The sequence below is a fragment of the Camelus ferus genome, chromosome 22, assembly GCF_009834535.1.
Source record: "Camelus ferus isolate YT-003-E chromosome 22, BCGSAC_Cfer_1.0, whole genome shotgun sequence".
Lineage (NCBI taxonomy): Eukaryota > Metazoa > Chordata > Mammalia > Artiodactyla > Camelidae > Camelus > Camelus ferus.
In genome coordinates, this window is record NC_045717.1 from 14,265,893 (window position 1) to 14,284,575 (window position 18,683).

The 18,683-nt window shown below is 37.1% G+C and overlaps 1 protein-coding gene across 1 annotated transcript in view; it reads right to left on the reverse strand.

The window, feature by feature from the left end:
* GABRA1 (gamma-aminobutyric acid type A receptor subunit alpha1) overlaps positions 1 to 17,249 on the reverse strand; it is a 56,413-nt gene extending 39,164 nt beyond the window's left edge. The window contains exons 1-3 of the mRNA XM_014567945.2: positions 17,114 to 17,249; positions 14,659 to 14,747; positions 11,175 to 11,287 (exon numbers count right to left, since the gene is read on the reverse strand). Of these exons, the coding sequence (XP_014423431.1) occupies positions 11,175 to 11,287; positions 14,659 to 14,732 (187 nt within the window). The 5' untranslated portion in view covers positions 14,733 to 14,747; positions 17,114 to 17,249. The remainder of the gene's footprint in view (positions 1 to 11,174; positions 11,288 to 14,658; positions 14,748 to 17,113) is intronic.
* Positions 17,250 to 18,683: the final 1,434 nt, after the last annotated feature.

The following is an 18,683-nucleotide window of genomic DNA, read 5'->3' on the forward strand; positions in this document are numbered from 1 at the left end:
CTTTGATTAGCTATTTCTAAAACTGGTCCACTGTGTAGTACTGATAATTTACGGCTTACACATGAAATTTCACACTTAATATTTTTCAATGGAGAATGGAGCCTAAATATGCCACTTTGGGAGACAGAGATTTTTATGGAGGGGTCAGATGACGCTTAATGAATTCTTCAAGAATGGCTACACTTGCCTGATGATACCAAGCCATTTCATTTCCTAATAAAAATATGTTAGCATATGGGTTTGGTTTAAGCTTAAATATTCTTCCACAGCTCGCTTGATCCTCTAGGTACTTAGGCTACTCTTGGGAAGTATATAGTGTATTGTAGCAAGCTTTATTAACTCTTTAAGGACTCTAGGGTATGTTTCATAAATGATTGCTTTCTGGCACTAAATCATAACTGAATTATCCAAATTACTCCCTGGAAAAAAGTCTGACAGCCTATGTAAGTTTCTTCAATTTTGAGGATGAGAAGAACACGTTATGGCATAGCACAAGTTTATTTAATAGATTTCATTTTCAACTTCAATGTGATTTTATTTTATTGGTCTCTGAGGCAGGCATATCAACCAATAAAACGCCTATATTGTAGTTGGGTGACATTTTCTGGGAAATATAGTCACTCACTGAAGGAAGAAAGAAAGAAAGTGTTGCTCATATAAAAAGAAACACTTCTTTGAGAGGTGAGAATGAATAAGATGACCTTGTAATTTTCAACTTTGGCTCTGAGAAATAACAATCTGGTAACTTAAGCAATGCATTTCGTTTATCAGGACATTTGTATCTTTGGTGTGTGACATTAAAAATGTGCTCCAATACATGCAATAATAAATTCTTTTGAGATCAAAAAATTTATCCCTTAGTAATTCACTTGTAAACAGTTAATACTTTGAGTATAAATCTGTCTCAAGGAAGTCATGTTGCACACATAATGCGCACCTTGAATGACACATGTTGAGGTGGCCACAATCCCCTCAATAATCAATCCAATATTTTTAGGCTTTTTTTTCCCCCTCAACAATTTCATTGGCTCCAAATGCTTAAATGAGCCCCCCGACGTAATAATTATGTAGGGTTTACTGTTCTAAAATACAGTACATGATTTGAGACAAAATAGAGGTGTGTTTTTAGAAATCATTTCCAACCTCAGCTTTCATGTTCTGAAGCAACTGTGTCCCTTAGGAAGAACAGCTGTCAGCAGTAAGTCTCAGCTGTATTAACTGCTTGCCTCTCATACTGGTCCCCCCTTTACCCTCTTTCCAGCAGTCATTTCCCCAAAATAAACATCTCCCTCTGTTACACATTTTCCATATTTTTTTTACTAGACTGATTCTTTCCTTTGTTTAAATATCTGTCATTTCTTAAGACTCCATCTTAAGACTCCATAAAGTTCATACTTTATTAGAATGTCAGGATTGACTTTCAATTAAAAACAACAATAAACAGAAAATATTCACAATAAAATACTCCAGCTACTCACACAAACTAGAATTTATCTCATTCATTGAGCTCATTTTCTCTTTCAAGGTTTCCCTTTCTAGATTAAGAAAAGAAGTCATCAGTTGGCTTTTCTTTGAAATAATAACATAGCCCCTTACTTTCATGAAAAAATATAAAAAGAGCAGTTAATAAAGAATTGGGCATATTTTCATCCGAAATTCCTTGTGTATCAGGTATGCCCCTTGTTGAAAAATCATTGTATTTCTTATTATTTACAGATTAATTTTGTGCTATTAAAAGTTCCTTCAATTGTGTGATCAAGGGGAATTAATACCCATATTTTCTTTCTGCATAATTCTTAAAATAGTCAGACCCTCCTGTTATTTTTTTTCCCAATTATATGACTCAATCTCATTTTGTTTCCAGGGTTGAATTTTGGTTCTTTCTAGATAACAAACTATAAGATTTACGATGAATATCTTATGGACTGAATGACATTTATGGAATTAAAATGATGTCCTTTTTTTTTTCATTGGTGCTTGTACGGCAGGGACCTATCATTAAGCACATGCTCCTTTGAGGAATCCATACGAATCCCTGTCTGCGTGCTTGCAAGTGCTTGGTGACGTGGGGCGGTTCTCTTGGACTCCTTTATCACTATGATCTATTTCCTGAGTGTGGGGAGGGCATAATTATTGCACTTCATGGCACCTCCCCAAGAGAGCTGGCTTAACAGACATCGGCTTCCAGTTGTTTTAGGGGCCACCAATCTGTTTTGTCTAGCATAATAAAATGCTCTCAAGAAGCGAGCTATCCACTTGCCAAATATAGGGTCTTATTTCCCTCTGCTGTTTTTAGATTGTTGGTAAATGACTATGCTATTCTGGGAAACTTTGTCATCTCTTCCCCCTCACCTCCAATACGAAATCCCCATTGGAGGGGAAGATATATATATATCATTTATAATTTAAGGAACATTAAATCATTGGGATTTAAATGCTATGTTCTAATACTAGATTTTCCTGACTTAGCATTAGGCTCTAAAGTGTTATTAGAAATACCTAGAAAGCACTCAAGGCCTTTCTATGGATCACACGAGGAAAAGTCAAGGTATTTTTATCCTTCAAAAATATTCTATTTTAAGAGCAAACCAGATGAGTCAGGAACTTCTAATGACATTCAGCTAGGAAGATGACACACCTAGCCACGGTTAAACATGAATGGACCTCTTATATAATGAGAAAATTGTCTGCAAATGGAAATCAATTAAAATAACTCAGTTGGAAGAAATGTTCATAGGGCAGACTAAGCAAATTTTTTTCAATCAAACATTTTTGTCACAATAATCCTTCTCTGTCCAATATAAAAAAAGAATCAGCAGATTCTTTGAAATTAGTATAACTGTATACACATGTTCAAATTTTCAAGGGCTCAACATGGAATAGAGATATAAAATGGTATTGTTATGATGATATTTATTATTACAGTGTTTAGGAATATCTTAAGATAGTACATCAATGTAACTGAAGTTTTTGATGATAAATTAAAATCAGTCTTTAAACAAGCACACTCTTCAAAGATAGGTATTAACATATATGCTGTTTATACAGCATAGATGAGCACACACATATATGTACACACAAGCACACACACATATGTGTACATATATACATACATACTATATTATGTACTCCTAACAGATCTAACAGCTAGGCAGCAATAGATCTGTTTTTTACTGGGGATTTCCTACCATGTTGATACCCTGCTGATAAGTATTGAAGTAACAGATGTTTCCAAGTGATAATTCAAAAAGATGATTAGTGCTCGAGGCAGAAAATGAGAAAAGCGGTGTAGTATAGTAAGTAGTAAGCACATTGGATTAAGAGTCAAAACACTTGGGTTTTAACTCTGATTTTCTTGGAGAACAGGTTGCATGATTTCAGGGATCATCTTTTAATCTAAAAGTCTGTTTTGCCACTTTTTCGGTGAAGAAATGATACCTTCACAGTCAACTCCATTGCACTGGAGTGAGGGTCACATAAGACTGTGACACCAAAAACACTTTGAGATATATTTGCTGGGTACGTTAATTCAGTCAATGAATGTTTACTGAGCATTTTCTATGTGTCAGCCAGGCACTGATCTAGGTAATTGTAACAGGTGAACAAAACATGGGTGAACAAAAGTGCAATCATTACTGTTCTTCTATAGCGTACCCCATAGTTTTAGGTAAATAGGATAGATAGATAGGTAGGTAAATAAAAATAGGTACAAACACATATGCACAAATCATACTAATTAATATCAGATCATTATAAATGTTCTGAAAGAGTGTCTTTTGAAGAGATGACATTTGAACTGCGACCTGAAAGAGGAAAAAAATTTGGTGACCCAGGGAAAGACATCTCAAGGAGAGGGAAGAATAATGAAAGATCTGAGTTGAGAATAAATGTGTTATGTTTAAGAAACAAAAAGTCCAGTATATCTGGAGCCTTGTGATGCCCATCATCATGGTACAAGATGACACTCCAGAAGCCAAAGGGGCCACACCTAACAAGCATCTTTTCTTAGAGAAGCGGTTGACCTTTATTCTACTGCAGTAAGAAGCCTGGGTAATGAAGTAAAATAATGCTACTTGTGGTTTAAGAAGATAGCTGTTGCTCTGTGAAGAGTGGGTTGTAAGAGTGACTGTAATTAAAAAAAACAAAGGAAGAAGAAATCAATAGTAAAGAATTGCAGGTAATATTTTATTAGGAATGCCTAAAAGCACAACTTATTTAATATGGCGTTGGCCATATTTTCACTGGAAATGCTGTCTTACTGAGGAACTCAGGGTAATATTCACTAGGCTCAATTCCGTGGACTCATAACTTAGGAAGGAGGTTTATTGCCTCCTCTAAGCTACTTTGCTTCTATTAATTCACAGAGGCAGTTGCTATAGGGGGACTACATGGGCTAACATTAGTCATCGTAAGAAAGTATTTCTTAAAACTCCCCTTTGAAATGGCCTTGTTTGGAAATTGAAAACATCCCGGGCTCCCTACATAACCATCAATTATACTCCTGGATTGGACAATGTTTCAGCTTCCTGCCAGTCTGCCGGGAGTAACATTTTTGCTCCTTGCCCTTCATTTCTATTCCCTTAATTTTTTTTTAGAATAATTGGCACTTGTCTCCTACTCAATAATGTAGAGCAACTTAGTTTTGGCTATGTTCAGCCACTAAATCTCCATATGGGGTAGAAACTCACATTTCAAGGTGTCTAACCTGACCCTTTTGTGCTTTCAGATACCAAGAACTCAAATGATGCAAGCATCTCCTAGGAAAAAAGGTAAAAGTTTATGACAGCAGACATTTGTCTCATCTCCACTGAGAATTTCCCTCCTCCCCTCCTTATATTATGGTGCTTTCTATTGGGAGAGGGATTTTAGAGAAGAATGCGATTGTTGTGTTGGAGGAATGGGTTTCTTTTGGCTTATGTATATGTTTATCAAACCTGTATAACCTCGGGGAGGGTATAGCTCAGTGGTAGAGTGCATGTAGCATGTATGAGGTCCTGGGTTCAATCCCCAGTACCTCTATCCTAAACAAACAAACAAACCAACAAACCTAATTACCCGCCCCCCAAAGAAATTTTTTTTAAAAACTGTATAACCTGCAATCACTTGAGGCATCATCTTTCTATTCCCATTATGGCATTTTAGTTATTTAAGAAGAATAATTCAATAATCTTGGAAGGATATGGCATCCTCTCAGGACTTCAAGTTTTTCAAAACAGCAGAGTCCATGACTATTAACAATGAGATTCTTATCTCAGAAACACTACAACACTTTCCAGTATTTTTTTTTCAAATAAAGAATTTAGATTAAAGCTGCAAAAAAAATCATCTGCAGAAAAATATATATTTTTTTAATATTCCACATTGGTTCTAGAATCAAGATAGGAAATGGAAATTAAACAAAAAGGTCAAAAGTAACTACACACACACACACACACACACACATACACAAAACTGCAACATTTACTAATAATTTGACCTTTATAACTTGAGCATGGTCTCAGTGGATACATTTTATCTTAGGAAATCCCTGGCACTGATCAGGGAGATGATTTATACACAACAGGAAAAGATGGGGGCAGAAAGTTTCTAAACATGCTAGAACATTCCTCTGGGCATCTCGGCTGGATTCATTAGACAAGCTGGCTTCCTGAGCTGACTGGATTTCTCAGCCAGCAAAGGTTAAAAGGTGTTCTCTGTTGATTTTAACAGTTCCTCTTGGGGTTTTGGTAACCGCTTTTTCTCTAAAATTCAGCTGAATTATGGAATGTCTAAGTATTTCAGCGGAAATAGATTGCATTATGCCAAAGTCTGAACATCTGTTCCATACCTTGTATTAAAAACACTGGATAAAACTGTAGCAAATTCGAAAAGAAGAATTCCAGAGTAGAATTTCATAAACTAATATGAAAAGCCATTATCTGGTAAGTGAAATAAAGCAACAATCACAATAACAATAACAAATATTGGATAAGTCTAAGCTTTTAAATTGTTTTTGGGTTTTGTCAGTAATTTAGAGTCTTTTCATTTTATTGAAAGTTAACTTGTCCTCTAAAGTTTGGAAATTCTGGCTTTTTAATAAGAACATGAAAATGTGTGTTTTAAGTTAGCTGAACATGAATAAAATGATTGCCTCTGATCTCAACATCACACAGGATGTAAGAACATAATAATAAAAGATCACATGAATATCAGATATAGTCTTGAGGTAGAACAAAGTCTAGTCTCCTAAAGTTTATCAAGTTGCACAACATTTCACAAAAGTTAATCTGTTTCTTTCCCAGAACACACCTATTATTCCACCTTTATTTATTTTGACATTAAAAAAAAACCAAAAAAACCCCTCAAGATGCCAAGCCAGTTCCGCAAGGAGCCAGTACCAATGTGCCAGTAGCTCGCATATCCAACCCAGTCTCCTTGCGTAGTTGGAGATGCTCTTATCTTAAAGCTGAGATCTCTTGCAACAGTTGGGCTAAAGGAAGTCTAAAAGGTCTCATACAGGCATTAAACAAATCCAAAATTGGGAAAATTAAGAATTAAGGCATAGGTTGTTAAATATTATCTTAGTGCTAAAACACCTTGAGAGAAAAATCCTGGCTGCATTCCAGTTACAAATATTCATCTAACTGATAGCTTCAGTGAAGTAGAAGCTAAAACAAACAAAACTCCCCCAAATTCTGTGACACTTACAGGAAAAAGAAGAAAATCTTAACTAAATATCTGTTAAGGGCACAACAGGAATAAATAAAGCCCATTCGCTACCTACATTCCTATCCGCTTATTCATTTCTCCTCTCATCCATCTGGGCTTGTCACTGATGGGTACACACGTGTACTCTTTCAGAGGAAAGAGAGGTGTGGCCTGTGTATATGGTGGGGCAGAAGGGAAGGGAGAGATGTCGCTGGAAGGGCATCACTTCTACTTAAAAACCTGAAAACTTTGTTCAGAATGAGGTTTTGGATCTATGTTTATGGATCGCTCTTACCGCCCTGCTCCCCGCCTCGCAGAGTGCAGGGGAAACCAATATGACGGTGGCTGAAACTTTACCCAGATAGGTGCCATTCAGGGAGAGCCTCTTTGAATTTTGGAGGAAGCTGGAGAAAATCCAGGCTTCTTTACTTTGTTGAAATCACAGTCAGTAAGGAGAAACCTTGAGGAAATGGATTTTCTCAGCAAGCGTTCTGCTTGGTCTTGATTTAAAATGAAAACAGGAATCTTGATTAATCAGGGAACACCTGAGCCTCCCCATCCTCGTAACTCACATCCCTTTCCTTTACCACTGTCTCTACGTTGGTCTCCTTCGCCTTCTCGCTTTTTTTCTTTATGCTTTCTCCTTGTTTTCAAGGCCCTCTTTTGTTCTCCTGTCTTCTCTCACCTTTTCTTTCTTATTTTGCCCTTTTTCCCCCTGGATTTTATGTCCTCCTCTCCCTCAACCACTTTGTTGTTCTATAGTGACCACGCTTTAAGCAAGAACCTTTCAAAAACATTTTCGGCCCCTGGTTGCCAGAAAGAACCAGCCCTCTACACCTCGTCCTCAAAAAAAGGAGATATTAAATGAGAATGAATGCGGCACTCGCTGACAATGATGCTGTGTATTTTCTGGCTACTGACTATCTCAACTCAAGTCTATTTAAAGGTTTCTTCATTAGCTTTGTACTTAAAATATGCACTAGCCAACATGTTTTTCTCTTTATATCCCTGAATCGAGTATATTCTTAGAATTCCACTCATTCTGTCCTTTTTAACTTTCATCTCAATTAAAAGAAGTCCCTTCCAGGCTATTTCTCTGTATGTTACCCTCTTCTTTCCACTTTCTCAGGATTGCTCTTGAACTTGAAAAGGTAGCCTTTTTGAATAGTGTTATAATATCTATAAAAGGATTTCTATCATCTGGATGAACCATGTTATATATTCTGTCTCTTAGTTATTAGATCCAGGGTGTGTATCCCCCAAGAGTAATGCTGTACCTTTAGACACAGTAACTGTTTCTCAAAAACAGATCATGATGAATTTGCACACATGAGAGCTTCTTACATTAGTTTCAAGTCTCAGCTTATCACATTTCTATATTTTCTGAGGACATCCAGAACAAAATTTCCCTGCCTTCTGCACAATGTTATTTTTATAAAAACCAGACTTTTATTATAATAAAGGAGAGAGTGGGCTCCTTTCTCTTGCAAGAGATTATCCCAGCTGCAATCACAAATCTACTAAGAAGAAGTTTTTACCCCCTTACAAGCTAATGATAATTTTTCAAGTATTTCCTCTATGCAGTTTTTACATCTGAAAGCAAATGGATTATGTTTAAAAAAAATCCAGCTTTATGATGGAGAGCTATTAGAATGCATGTCATACTGGAACTTCACTTACCAGCAATCTATGGTAAAGAAATGAAATTAAATAATTCTGCAGAAATATATGTATATTAATAAATATATATAATTAAATATATAATATATGCACACCTATGTATTAGATAATTTCAACTTACAGCATCCAGAAATCATGATGTTAACATTTTTGTCTAATTCTGTAGCAGATTCTGTTTTATAAAACATTTTAAAACCGTGTTTAATATATTAAGTTTTCTAAAGAGAGATAAGCATTCCCAAAATGAACTTGAACGTGTTAATGACTCTGGAGATATTTGTAATAAACACATGTCGTTATATCCCTTAATACTGAAAAAGCACTGCAAAAAACATCAAAAATTAAGTTAGCTCGTATTAAAGCTTTTTCATAAATCTCAAGTCCATCAGACTTAATTGCAGTGTGTTCCAGGATGATATATAAAAGAGACATAGAGGAAAATATTTGAGCTACTTTTTAATTTGTTTTAATGTCTATCATAACCTCAAAATTACTGTTGCCAGGAACCATAAATATCAGAAAAATCATCTTTAGCAAAGATTAAAGCACATTCATTCTCTTTAATTTTCCCGAGCCCTTGACTTCTCTATTACTGTAGCATATTATATCCATTTCCATTAAAAAGAATATATCTTGTCTGTCTTTAGACAACTACTATTTCTGTTCTTTAAATACATGTCTGTTTTTGTTATTTTGAGGAGATTAAGTAGATAATAGATTCCACCAAAATTGCAGCCTGAAATAATGTAGTTGTTTCTGTTAATAAACCTACCATCCTCTCCAGTCTTGAAAATTAGCTTTTCAACCCATTCTTAGTCTGCATTATACATCTTCAGGGTCTGTGGCTCTCCAAGACCTAGGTGTGCATGTGAGAATAGGTGAAATGCTTCCTGCTTACACTGTATTTGATTAAAGAGTTAACATACACATTTATTAACGAGTCATTATATATAATTAAGTGTAAATGAGCAGTCTCGGGCTTATTACTTGCACTCCAAATGACAATACATCCACTCAACTGATTATTAAAGAAGGTGTGTGTGTGTGTGTATAATTGTTTATCAAACTGAAAAACTATGCACAGAGCTTGGAGAGGATGCTCATATTCACATATTAAAGTGTTAAATGGGACTTCCTAAACTAGAATGAAGACAAGGTTTCCTAGATGTGTTACAAAATTCTGCTGATCCTCTAAGGATTGATATCATGGAGCAGGAAGAAGAGTAAAGAAATCAGATGCATGCCGTCAGTACTTTAAAAAGTCTTGCTTTTTATTTATTATTATTTTTAAAGCTTAGCTTTTTGAAAGTTATTATCACTCTCCTGACTTTCTTCTTCTCGTACAATCCTCCCCTACCTGCAGTCTTTGTCATTTATTTCAAATGTTCTGAGCCAAGGACGATTTTCCTGAAATCACTTCAGATGTCTAAATGTGCACAGACCTTATATGAATACATCTCTCTCTCTCTCTCTCTCTCTCTCTCACACACACACACACACACACACGCACTCCATTTGCGACCAGTGCGTTTTGTTCCTTAAGATTTTTTTTCAAAGAACTTAGTAAAGGGAAACTAGGTAGAATAGAAACCTGAAGGAATTTGTATAGCGTGTCCTAGAATGAATGTTTGAGATTGATAAGAAAGGACACCTGGTAAGACCTTTGACATCTCTGAGTTGTGTCTTTGACGAAGGAGTTTCCCTTGAACCTCTGAGACACTAATGGCAGTTGGCAGCCTCAAAACAGACCCTTGATCCCTATCTGTGTGATTACACTACCCGAAATATTTAAAAAAAAAAAAAAGACTCTTAATCCATGCTACCATTCAGATTTAAGATCAAACACTGGATCCTTAAACTTCTCATTCCTTGCAGATCTTTGCTGTCTAGATGAAGAAGAGATGCATTTCTCAGAATTGCCGTTGACTGGTAATTTTGACATTGCTATTAAATGGTTTCAACCAATGCAGCATAAGTTACAGTTGGGAGTCACAGATTCCAACCTTGGTTTCCTATGTGACTTTGAGCAATAATTTCCTTCCTTGTTTCACTTGCTTTCCTCTGAGATCAATACTTTGTTTGGGCTTCAATAGTCTTTGTTTAACTAAATAAGATAGGTTGATTATCTTATTCAAGGGTTATTTAAATAAGTGTATAATGCCTTACATTATTTCCTTTTATTGTTATAAATATCATATTAAGTGCTATGTTCTTCCTGAGTAGAAATTCATTAGCCAAACCAATTCATTGCTATATAAAGAAAAATACATACTATAGAAAATTAGGACTTAAGTGGGCAAACAGACAAAACTACTATCATCTATCGCATTCACCTTTTATCCCAGAGGTAACCCCAGAGTAATCTAACACAAAATAGTGGATCGATATGTACTATTCCAAAATAAATGTGTAGAGCAGTAGATTCAGATATTCCACTTGAATTCAGTGCAGACATAGCAAAGCTGAACGAAGTGGAGATGCAGTCTTTGGGCCGGAAGGGAGAACATTACCCTCCTTTTCCCCTTGTAAAATCAAATCATTACATGGGGAAAGATTATGACTGTCAAGTAAATGTAACATTTCTTTCATGTCAGTATGAGAAGTTTGAAATCTGCCTTTTACTACATATGGGTGTGTGCATGGAACTACCATGGTAAATTGAATTAACATTGAGCAGTCTTTTAAAAAATAGGATGAGTCATTACACTGCATGCTGCCATTCCTATTACTTTACCATGTAGAGGGAAGCAGTGCTTCAACAGTAGGGATGGTGTTCCCTTAAATAAAAACATAATAATGCTACCCACCTCCTAAGCCCGGTCTCAGGCGGTTGTCGTAACCATCTAAGAGTCGGTCCAAAATCCTGGTGAAGACAGTGGTGTTGTCTTTAAGTTCATCTTGTAATGATGGTTGTCCATAGCTGGAAAAAAAAAAAAAAAGAGAGAAACATTAATAAAGCAATATCTAAATTATACATTTCTCCTAAAACCTTTTTCCAAATACAGCCATCCTCAGATTTTCCTATTTCCTTTCTATTGAGTCTTCATTTGAAAATTTCTTCTGGCAAAGTTAAAAAAAGGTCATATTTTAATTCTTAACCATTTTTTTCCTATTTGCTCTCATAGATGACATGCTTTTAATTCTAGTATTTCTAACTATGGAAGGAAAATTACAGGAGATGAGTTGTCTCTTTACATTTATAATTCTCAGCGTTCACACAGTGTTGTAATGCAGGTCTTCTCTGGGCAAGCAAGAACATCAACGCACACTAGTAAAAAAATAAATAAACCTGGGAAACTTCTTCCCAAATTAAAAAAAAAATGTATTTCTAAGGTACCAAAATAATTAATAGCTTTGTTTTAATTCACCATGTAGTGTAATCCTAAGATTTCTCCTACCAACATCCCTTCTTTTATTCGCTTCATATATATCTATGTTTTGTGTTTTGGGTGTTCTCTTAAGATATTTAGGTGAGAAAAATAGATAAAACTGATTCCTTAGGATAATTATGTGTTCACATCAGTGTGTAATTTCCATTCCTTTTAAGGTTTCTGAACCAATAATTGTCTATTCAAACCTCTAATTAATTGAATTTTTGTCATTTCTGGTCTTAGAAGTAAAGGCTACCTTGAAAAAGATATGATCCAACAGTCTTAATTTATGGTTTATTAAACTGAAATGCAGGGTTAGTGTTTTAAGAAAACAGCCATTTGTCAGCAGAGTTTGAACTAGAATCCAATTTTATTAAACTTTTAGTCTAAAATTTTATTCCATTCTTTCATATCAGTGTAATTGTCCCTATTTAAGTCTTTCTAAGTGAAGGTCTAGTTTTTAATCCCTCACCATTACTAGCCTTTGATTTCCAACCACATAGTGACCACAATGGTTCAAATATTATATAATTCTCACATCAATCACATTATTACCTATGCTCTTTAAAGTCATATTTTATGTAATGGTTAGGATGACACCTCCAAAATCCTTTCAGAGAAGAGTTTTCTATCTTCTGATGGATCACACTTACTGATATATTTCAATGACAGCTCTGACCTTGAGCAAAAGAAAAAAAAACAAATACACAGTATAAACTAAGAAACTGCCTAAAAATATCACTTTCCTGCCTCCTCTTTAATATGCTTTTGGATTCTCTCTTGTGTATTTATACTGCTGATCAATCTAAGAAGAATAGTAACATTTGAAATCAAGATTAATTTATTTGACCAAAGCAAGAAATACAATCAAAGTATCAATTCAAAAACAAACACTATTGTTTAAGTAATTAATTTTATATTGGCAAAATACAGTGGCCATTTTTCTGATAAAATTTTAATTTAATAAGGTATTCTAACAAAAAGCTCTTCATGAGATGAAATACACGAACTGTCTCTCTGTGAAACAATTTTACATTCTCCCAAGTTCAGCATTAATACCATGCAGATTGAGGGTTTACTCTCCTTTGGCAAAATTAAACATCTTAACTAATTTTTGAAATCAAGTTTTCAACGAGCTCTGTGTCTTCCAGGGCATCTCATTACATGACAGCAGTAAAGCAAAAATAGTTTTCTGAATGCAATTATTTATAAAAGCTCATTGTCGCAAAATCAACTGCCATGTCTGCATCTTTCAAGGATACTGGAAGGTCATCTTGATGAAGGTGGAAAAGAAATGCTAGCACACCTGGGGCTGTGAAGAGGGCCTGACCAAGTACTCTAAAGAAAGCAATAAAATAGGAAGAGGGAAAAAGATGAGATGGGGTGACATGACAGAAGACAATTAGATGGTTAATATGATTCCTAGAATATGGGGTGGTCTGTTACCTTTACCTGCATCCCCTTTGTTTTTACAGCTTATGTCAAATGCAGGAAATTCTCCCTCCTTTTAAAAAAAAATGTTGTTTTCACCAATTATTTGCATTGGAATTCAAAATTCTAGGAGACTTTTCTCTCCCCCCCAGAAAACCAGTTCTGCTATGCCAATTGGAATGGTAATCTTTCTGTTACGTGATTTTCTAATCAGGTTATGCGTCTTCTTTAGTTTTAATTTACCATGGCCAATTGTAATTGTCAGAGAATAACCCTAGGATAAAGATCAAGATTATTTATTTGCTATTAAACACTTGTGCCAATGTAATGTTTCCTAAAGTGAATGTATAATTTGTAGAGGAATGTCGGTTACAGTACCTGATTTTGACTCCAGAGGAGCCACTATGTAATAAAACACTGTGCACTGACTCCATCTACAGGTCATTACGATAGTAACACTTCATGTAATTTTTTCAAAGCAGTGAAGAACATTTAACTCCTCAGATTAAGAGTATCTGGCAATAATGCATTTCCCGCTCATCTGGCAGTCTTGATTTGCCATATACAATAGCAAAAAATGAAAACAGACAACGTCTCAATTTAAAAAATCCTCCTAAATCCTTATCTTTCCACATTATTCCACCTCTCTACCTTAATTCATAAGGGTTCACTTTTCATTGCATTATGAAGACTCTTAGAAGCTTTTTATAATATGTCTAAGGCACACTTTTGGCCCACAGGAGAGACTACACAAAAATATAGAAGTTGATAAAGAGGTATCTGAACTATTTGGTCATTTATATGGTTTCTACTATTAGATGTTTATATGCTTGACTGGATCGTTAGCAAATATTTTGAATATGATTAATCATATTATTAAATTTTTCTCATAATTCATCTCCACAGGACTTACACTTTAATAGAGAAGTTCAGGTTTATCTAATGCACTTAAATACGGGTCTTGTAGATTCTACTTTTATTGTTTATATAAATAACAGTTTCAAAACATACTGCACATGCATTTATAGAAACTTTTAACTTTCAAATTACAGATATTACTTTAAACTTCCCACTTCCACAGAGTCACAAGTTACTCTATGGTCTTTACCAACTGGCTAGAAATTGTCTTACTGAAAAATCACCTCACATCGTACGCAGACATGAATTGGGGTCACTTTTTCTATGAATCAGGAGACCGCGTGTTTTGTTCCGTTAACAACTGAACAGTGAAAAAGTTCAATTTAAGAATTAAATGTTGAATTAGTACATTCTCTAACAAAAGCATGTTAAGTGTATTCTAACCAACACGCAAATAAGATGATTATTTTTTCATCCTGCTCTTTTTTATTCTTAGCTGGAATTTTCTGGCAGTTAAGTTTTTTGAATTCCCTTAGTCATGAATTCGTCCAAGGACAATTTTCTTCCCCCTGAAAGAGTAAATGAAAAGTTACAGAAATTCTCATGCAGCTTTAAAATAAAGGGTCCTCACCTTCTTCCAGTCAGTGTGGTCAGGAGGAGGGTCCAGGCCCAGAGGTAGTCAGAGAGACCCAGGCTTGTCCTCATCGCGGGCTCGTGCAGCTGAAAAGTGGAACAAGTAGAGATCAATGTCTCTTGTGAGAAACATCAGGTTATAACCACTAGGGCTGACTGAGGCCGTGCAGATGAATGCTTTGAAGTCAGGCTATGACCTCACTGGAATATGACACCTCATTGGAAGCAATGGAAACCTGGACCATCCATTCTCCACTTTCCCTTCCATTTCTCCATTCAGAAATATATCAGTGTCTTAATTTCTCCTGTAAAAGAACACAAGTTGAAATGCTCTCAGGTGACAATATTGCTCAACCTCAAAACTGAGTTGGTTTTTTTTTTTTCTCTAGGTTTTATATTTCCAGTATAGTTTGAATTGCTCTCTTCTTGTTGCTTGTCATCTGAAAATGTAGACCTTCCTGATTTGAGCTCCCACAACTAAACTGTGCATTGAAAATTTGAAGCTGGTGTCTACAACAGAGCATGCTTGGGGACCGTGACGGGGTACGTTAATATGCTTTGATGACTGAATTCATCTTTGAATTCCAGATGCACCTTGATTTCAGAAGCAACTGCCATTTATCTTTAAAAAAAAATAGGAAACACACTGTTGAATGCCGAAGTCGTGCTTGCATTCTCTGCCTGTGATTGCCTTGTTAAATATGCTCACTAATGCTTCTGTGAAGCTAAAGGACACGCTTTATAGTCAAGCCATGTGCTGATCTCACACACAAACCACACTCACATAAATGCACACAAACATTCCCACACATATCTTTTATGCCCTCTCAAATTCTGCCAGGTTGCTGCTAGAAAATGTTTCATCTCAACCAGATGGAAGCTGGAGGGCTTTGCTTTGCATGAATAAGGGAATCTCTTTTCCCTCTTAGGTGAAGTGCAATCAGTCACCGTCTGATTGTTGAATTTAGACTTGGTAGTGGGATGCCGGAGGAATTGGAGAAGTATGGCAAGCTTAGAGAGAGTTTAAAATTATAATCTGTGTGTGGAGTCAGTTTTTAAAAATCAGTGCACTCCCTGGTTAGGGAGCAGCTATGGTAACACCTTCTTTTAATGTGCTATAATTGATTCCAGTCATAATATGAGAAATGTTCAGGGTAACATGTGTTAGCACTTCCTTGAATCTGCACTCCTTAGACCGGTCAGTGATAAATGGATTGCAAGTCTTTTAAAGCATATTTTTCATTAAGCACTCCATTGTTTGATATGCCTTTAAATACATCTACACAGATGCTTTCCACACTCTCCAGGATCATTTACATCAGTAAAAAAAAAAACCATTCCAAACAGATATGTAAGCAATGAAACATAATATATTTAGAGTGAAATGGTCTAGATCTAGAGATAAAAACTGTGAGCTTCATAGTTTTTCCTTAATTTAGTGACTGCTTTTGACACAGATGAGTTGAATACGACAAGAAATATTGGATAAATATCCTTATGTTGAAATATTGCTTCTAAATTTCTAAATTGCATAATGATCATTCACCCTGTTACAATCTTCAACATCTTTTATGAAGGAAGACAACTTCTCATACCTTATGAACATTTGTCAGTCTTTATTTTTAAAAAGGGTAATCCCTGAAGGGATAAATGAAACAAAACCAAACCCCAAAGCAAGCTTTTTGTCCTCCTCTGACATTTTAAAAAGAGGAAAACAAACCCATCATGGCACTTGAGTTGTTGAGTAAGAAAGTTTCTTGCAAATACGAACATAATAGTTTAAAAGAAACGCTAAGCTGCCTCCTTACCCCTTTCCACCTTCAACCTCCCCCCCCCCCCACCAAACACACACTCCAAACACCCATGTCCCATGCCACCCACATCGAATGCTAACTTGAGTTTTTCGCGTTCAGAATGCGAGAGACCCCCTTCGCCAGAAGGCATTTCAGCTGCGTCCACTGGAAAGGAGAAAAGAGGCATTTTTGCAGCCAGAAGGAGGAAGTGCCTTCCCTGGGATGGAGCCTTGAGACAGGTTTTCTATCCCAGCGTCTTAACTTTAGGCGATGCCCCTCAGCGCCCCTCCCCACCTCATCCAGCTCTCTCTTGCAAAAAAGAAAAAGACCAAAACAACATGTCACCACCCAGCCCGCGGAATACATTCAGATCTGCCTGAGAAAGGGGGAAAGAGAAGAGGAAAGAGAAAATAATAATAATGATTAATAATAATAATAATAATAATAATAATAATAATAATAATAATAATAATAATAATAATAATCCTAGATCGCTGCGGTTTTCACCCTGAATGAAAAACGTTCGTTGCTCCTACCTGCTACCGGATCAGGCTCTGGTCCTGTCCCCTCTTTCTCTTTTTTCCTGTAGCATTCCTGCCTCTCCAGCTAGGGAAAGGCACGTTCAAAGCTGTGTATGTTGCGGTCCGAAGCCGCACTTACCTCGGGCCCCTTCTGGGCGCAGGATCGCTCAAGACCCGGGAAAAGTCTGCGAGGGAAGCTCGCGGAGAGCTCGAAGCCAGCGCGAGTCCGCGCGTCCGGGCGCGCCGGCCGGCAGCCGAGGGGCGTCCTCGCTCCGCCTGGCGCTCACTCGGTCTGAGCCATCATGGACCCTGCGTGCTCCTCTGCTGAAGATTTCACACCCAAATTTGCTTCCCAATATCCAATCTGCAGCTATACAACAAAAGATTTCTCTTTACCAAGACAGTAGTAATACGTCCCAGGGCAAACCGGATGTGAAATAGGCGGTGACTTCATGCCAGAGAGATTTTATTTTAGAAAGGAAGGTGGTACCAGCCTCTGGAGCTGGAGACCAATCCGCCCATTTTTTATATGCTGCACAATTTAACTTGCACCGCTCTGGCCCTAATCCCCTTCCGTCTAGCTGCAGACTCAAATCCTTCTACAATCTGCTGCAAGCTTGCCTTTTTTTGGGGGGGGGTGAATAGAAATGGGGGAGGGAAGGGTAGAAAGGGTTAGAGACACAGGGACTATCCTCAGAAGCTTTCCCACACTTTCAATTTACGAACCCTCTATTTTAAGGCGTGCCCATTAAAAATACAACTGATCTGTATAACTGTTCCACCTTTGATCAAATATTTAACCACTGCATGCATATGAATGAATGCAAGCTATGAACCGGGGAGATGCAGGGCTGCACATGTGGAGAGCGCTCTCGCCTCTCGCCTGTCTCCCTCGCACGCACTCCCACACACGTCTGAGTCCCTGTGTCTTGCAGAGTCACGAAGGATGAGGGCCGGTTGGGAAGAGTTCTGGCCGGGAGGGAACTGGCCACCGGGTTCAGAGAGTCGCTGGCACTTTCACAGGTTGCGAGCGCTTTGCCCCTCATCTCTGCAGCTTACAGGGCAGCAAGCACGCGCTCCGGAACCGGGTTTTTTAATCTTTGGAGGCAAATGTTTGTCTTTTTATGTCGCGATGGAGAAAACGCAGCCTCTTTTAAACGTGAATTGTGCTGGGTTCCTAGGACGAGGAGTATTTAACTTTACGCAAATCGCCCGGATCATTCATTTCTAGGTTTGAGAGGCATATCTCCATTTCCGGAATCATTCCTTTGCCTATAACTCCATCATTCTCCGGATTAGAAAATGGGAGAGGGGGACGAGAGAAGATTAACAGAAAGGTTTTTAGAAGTCAGGTCAAAACCCGCTTCTACTTTTTTTTTTTCTTTCTCTTTCTCTTCCCTCCTCTATTACTCTCCCTGGTGGCTCTCCACCCACGAATAATTATACACTTAGGGAAGGAGGGTGTGTTTCAACATCAGTCTAACTAAATTTCCAAGGAGTCAGGGAGAACCGTAGTTCTCTTGTCGGATTTTGTGAATGGGGGTTTGTAGCAGAGAAGAGATGGGCGCTGTCTTCCTGGGAGCACTCACTGGAAATGACCTGCCGGGCTGGGAACTGTCCCTTCAGCACTTCCACTTGGCCTGGTAGCAGGTGCTGAAAAGAAAAAGATGGGGCACCTCGAAGCGATGCTTCTGGTGAATAAGGTCTGA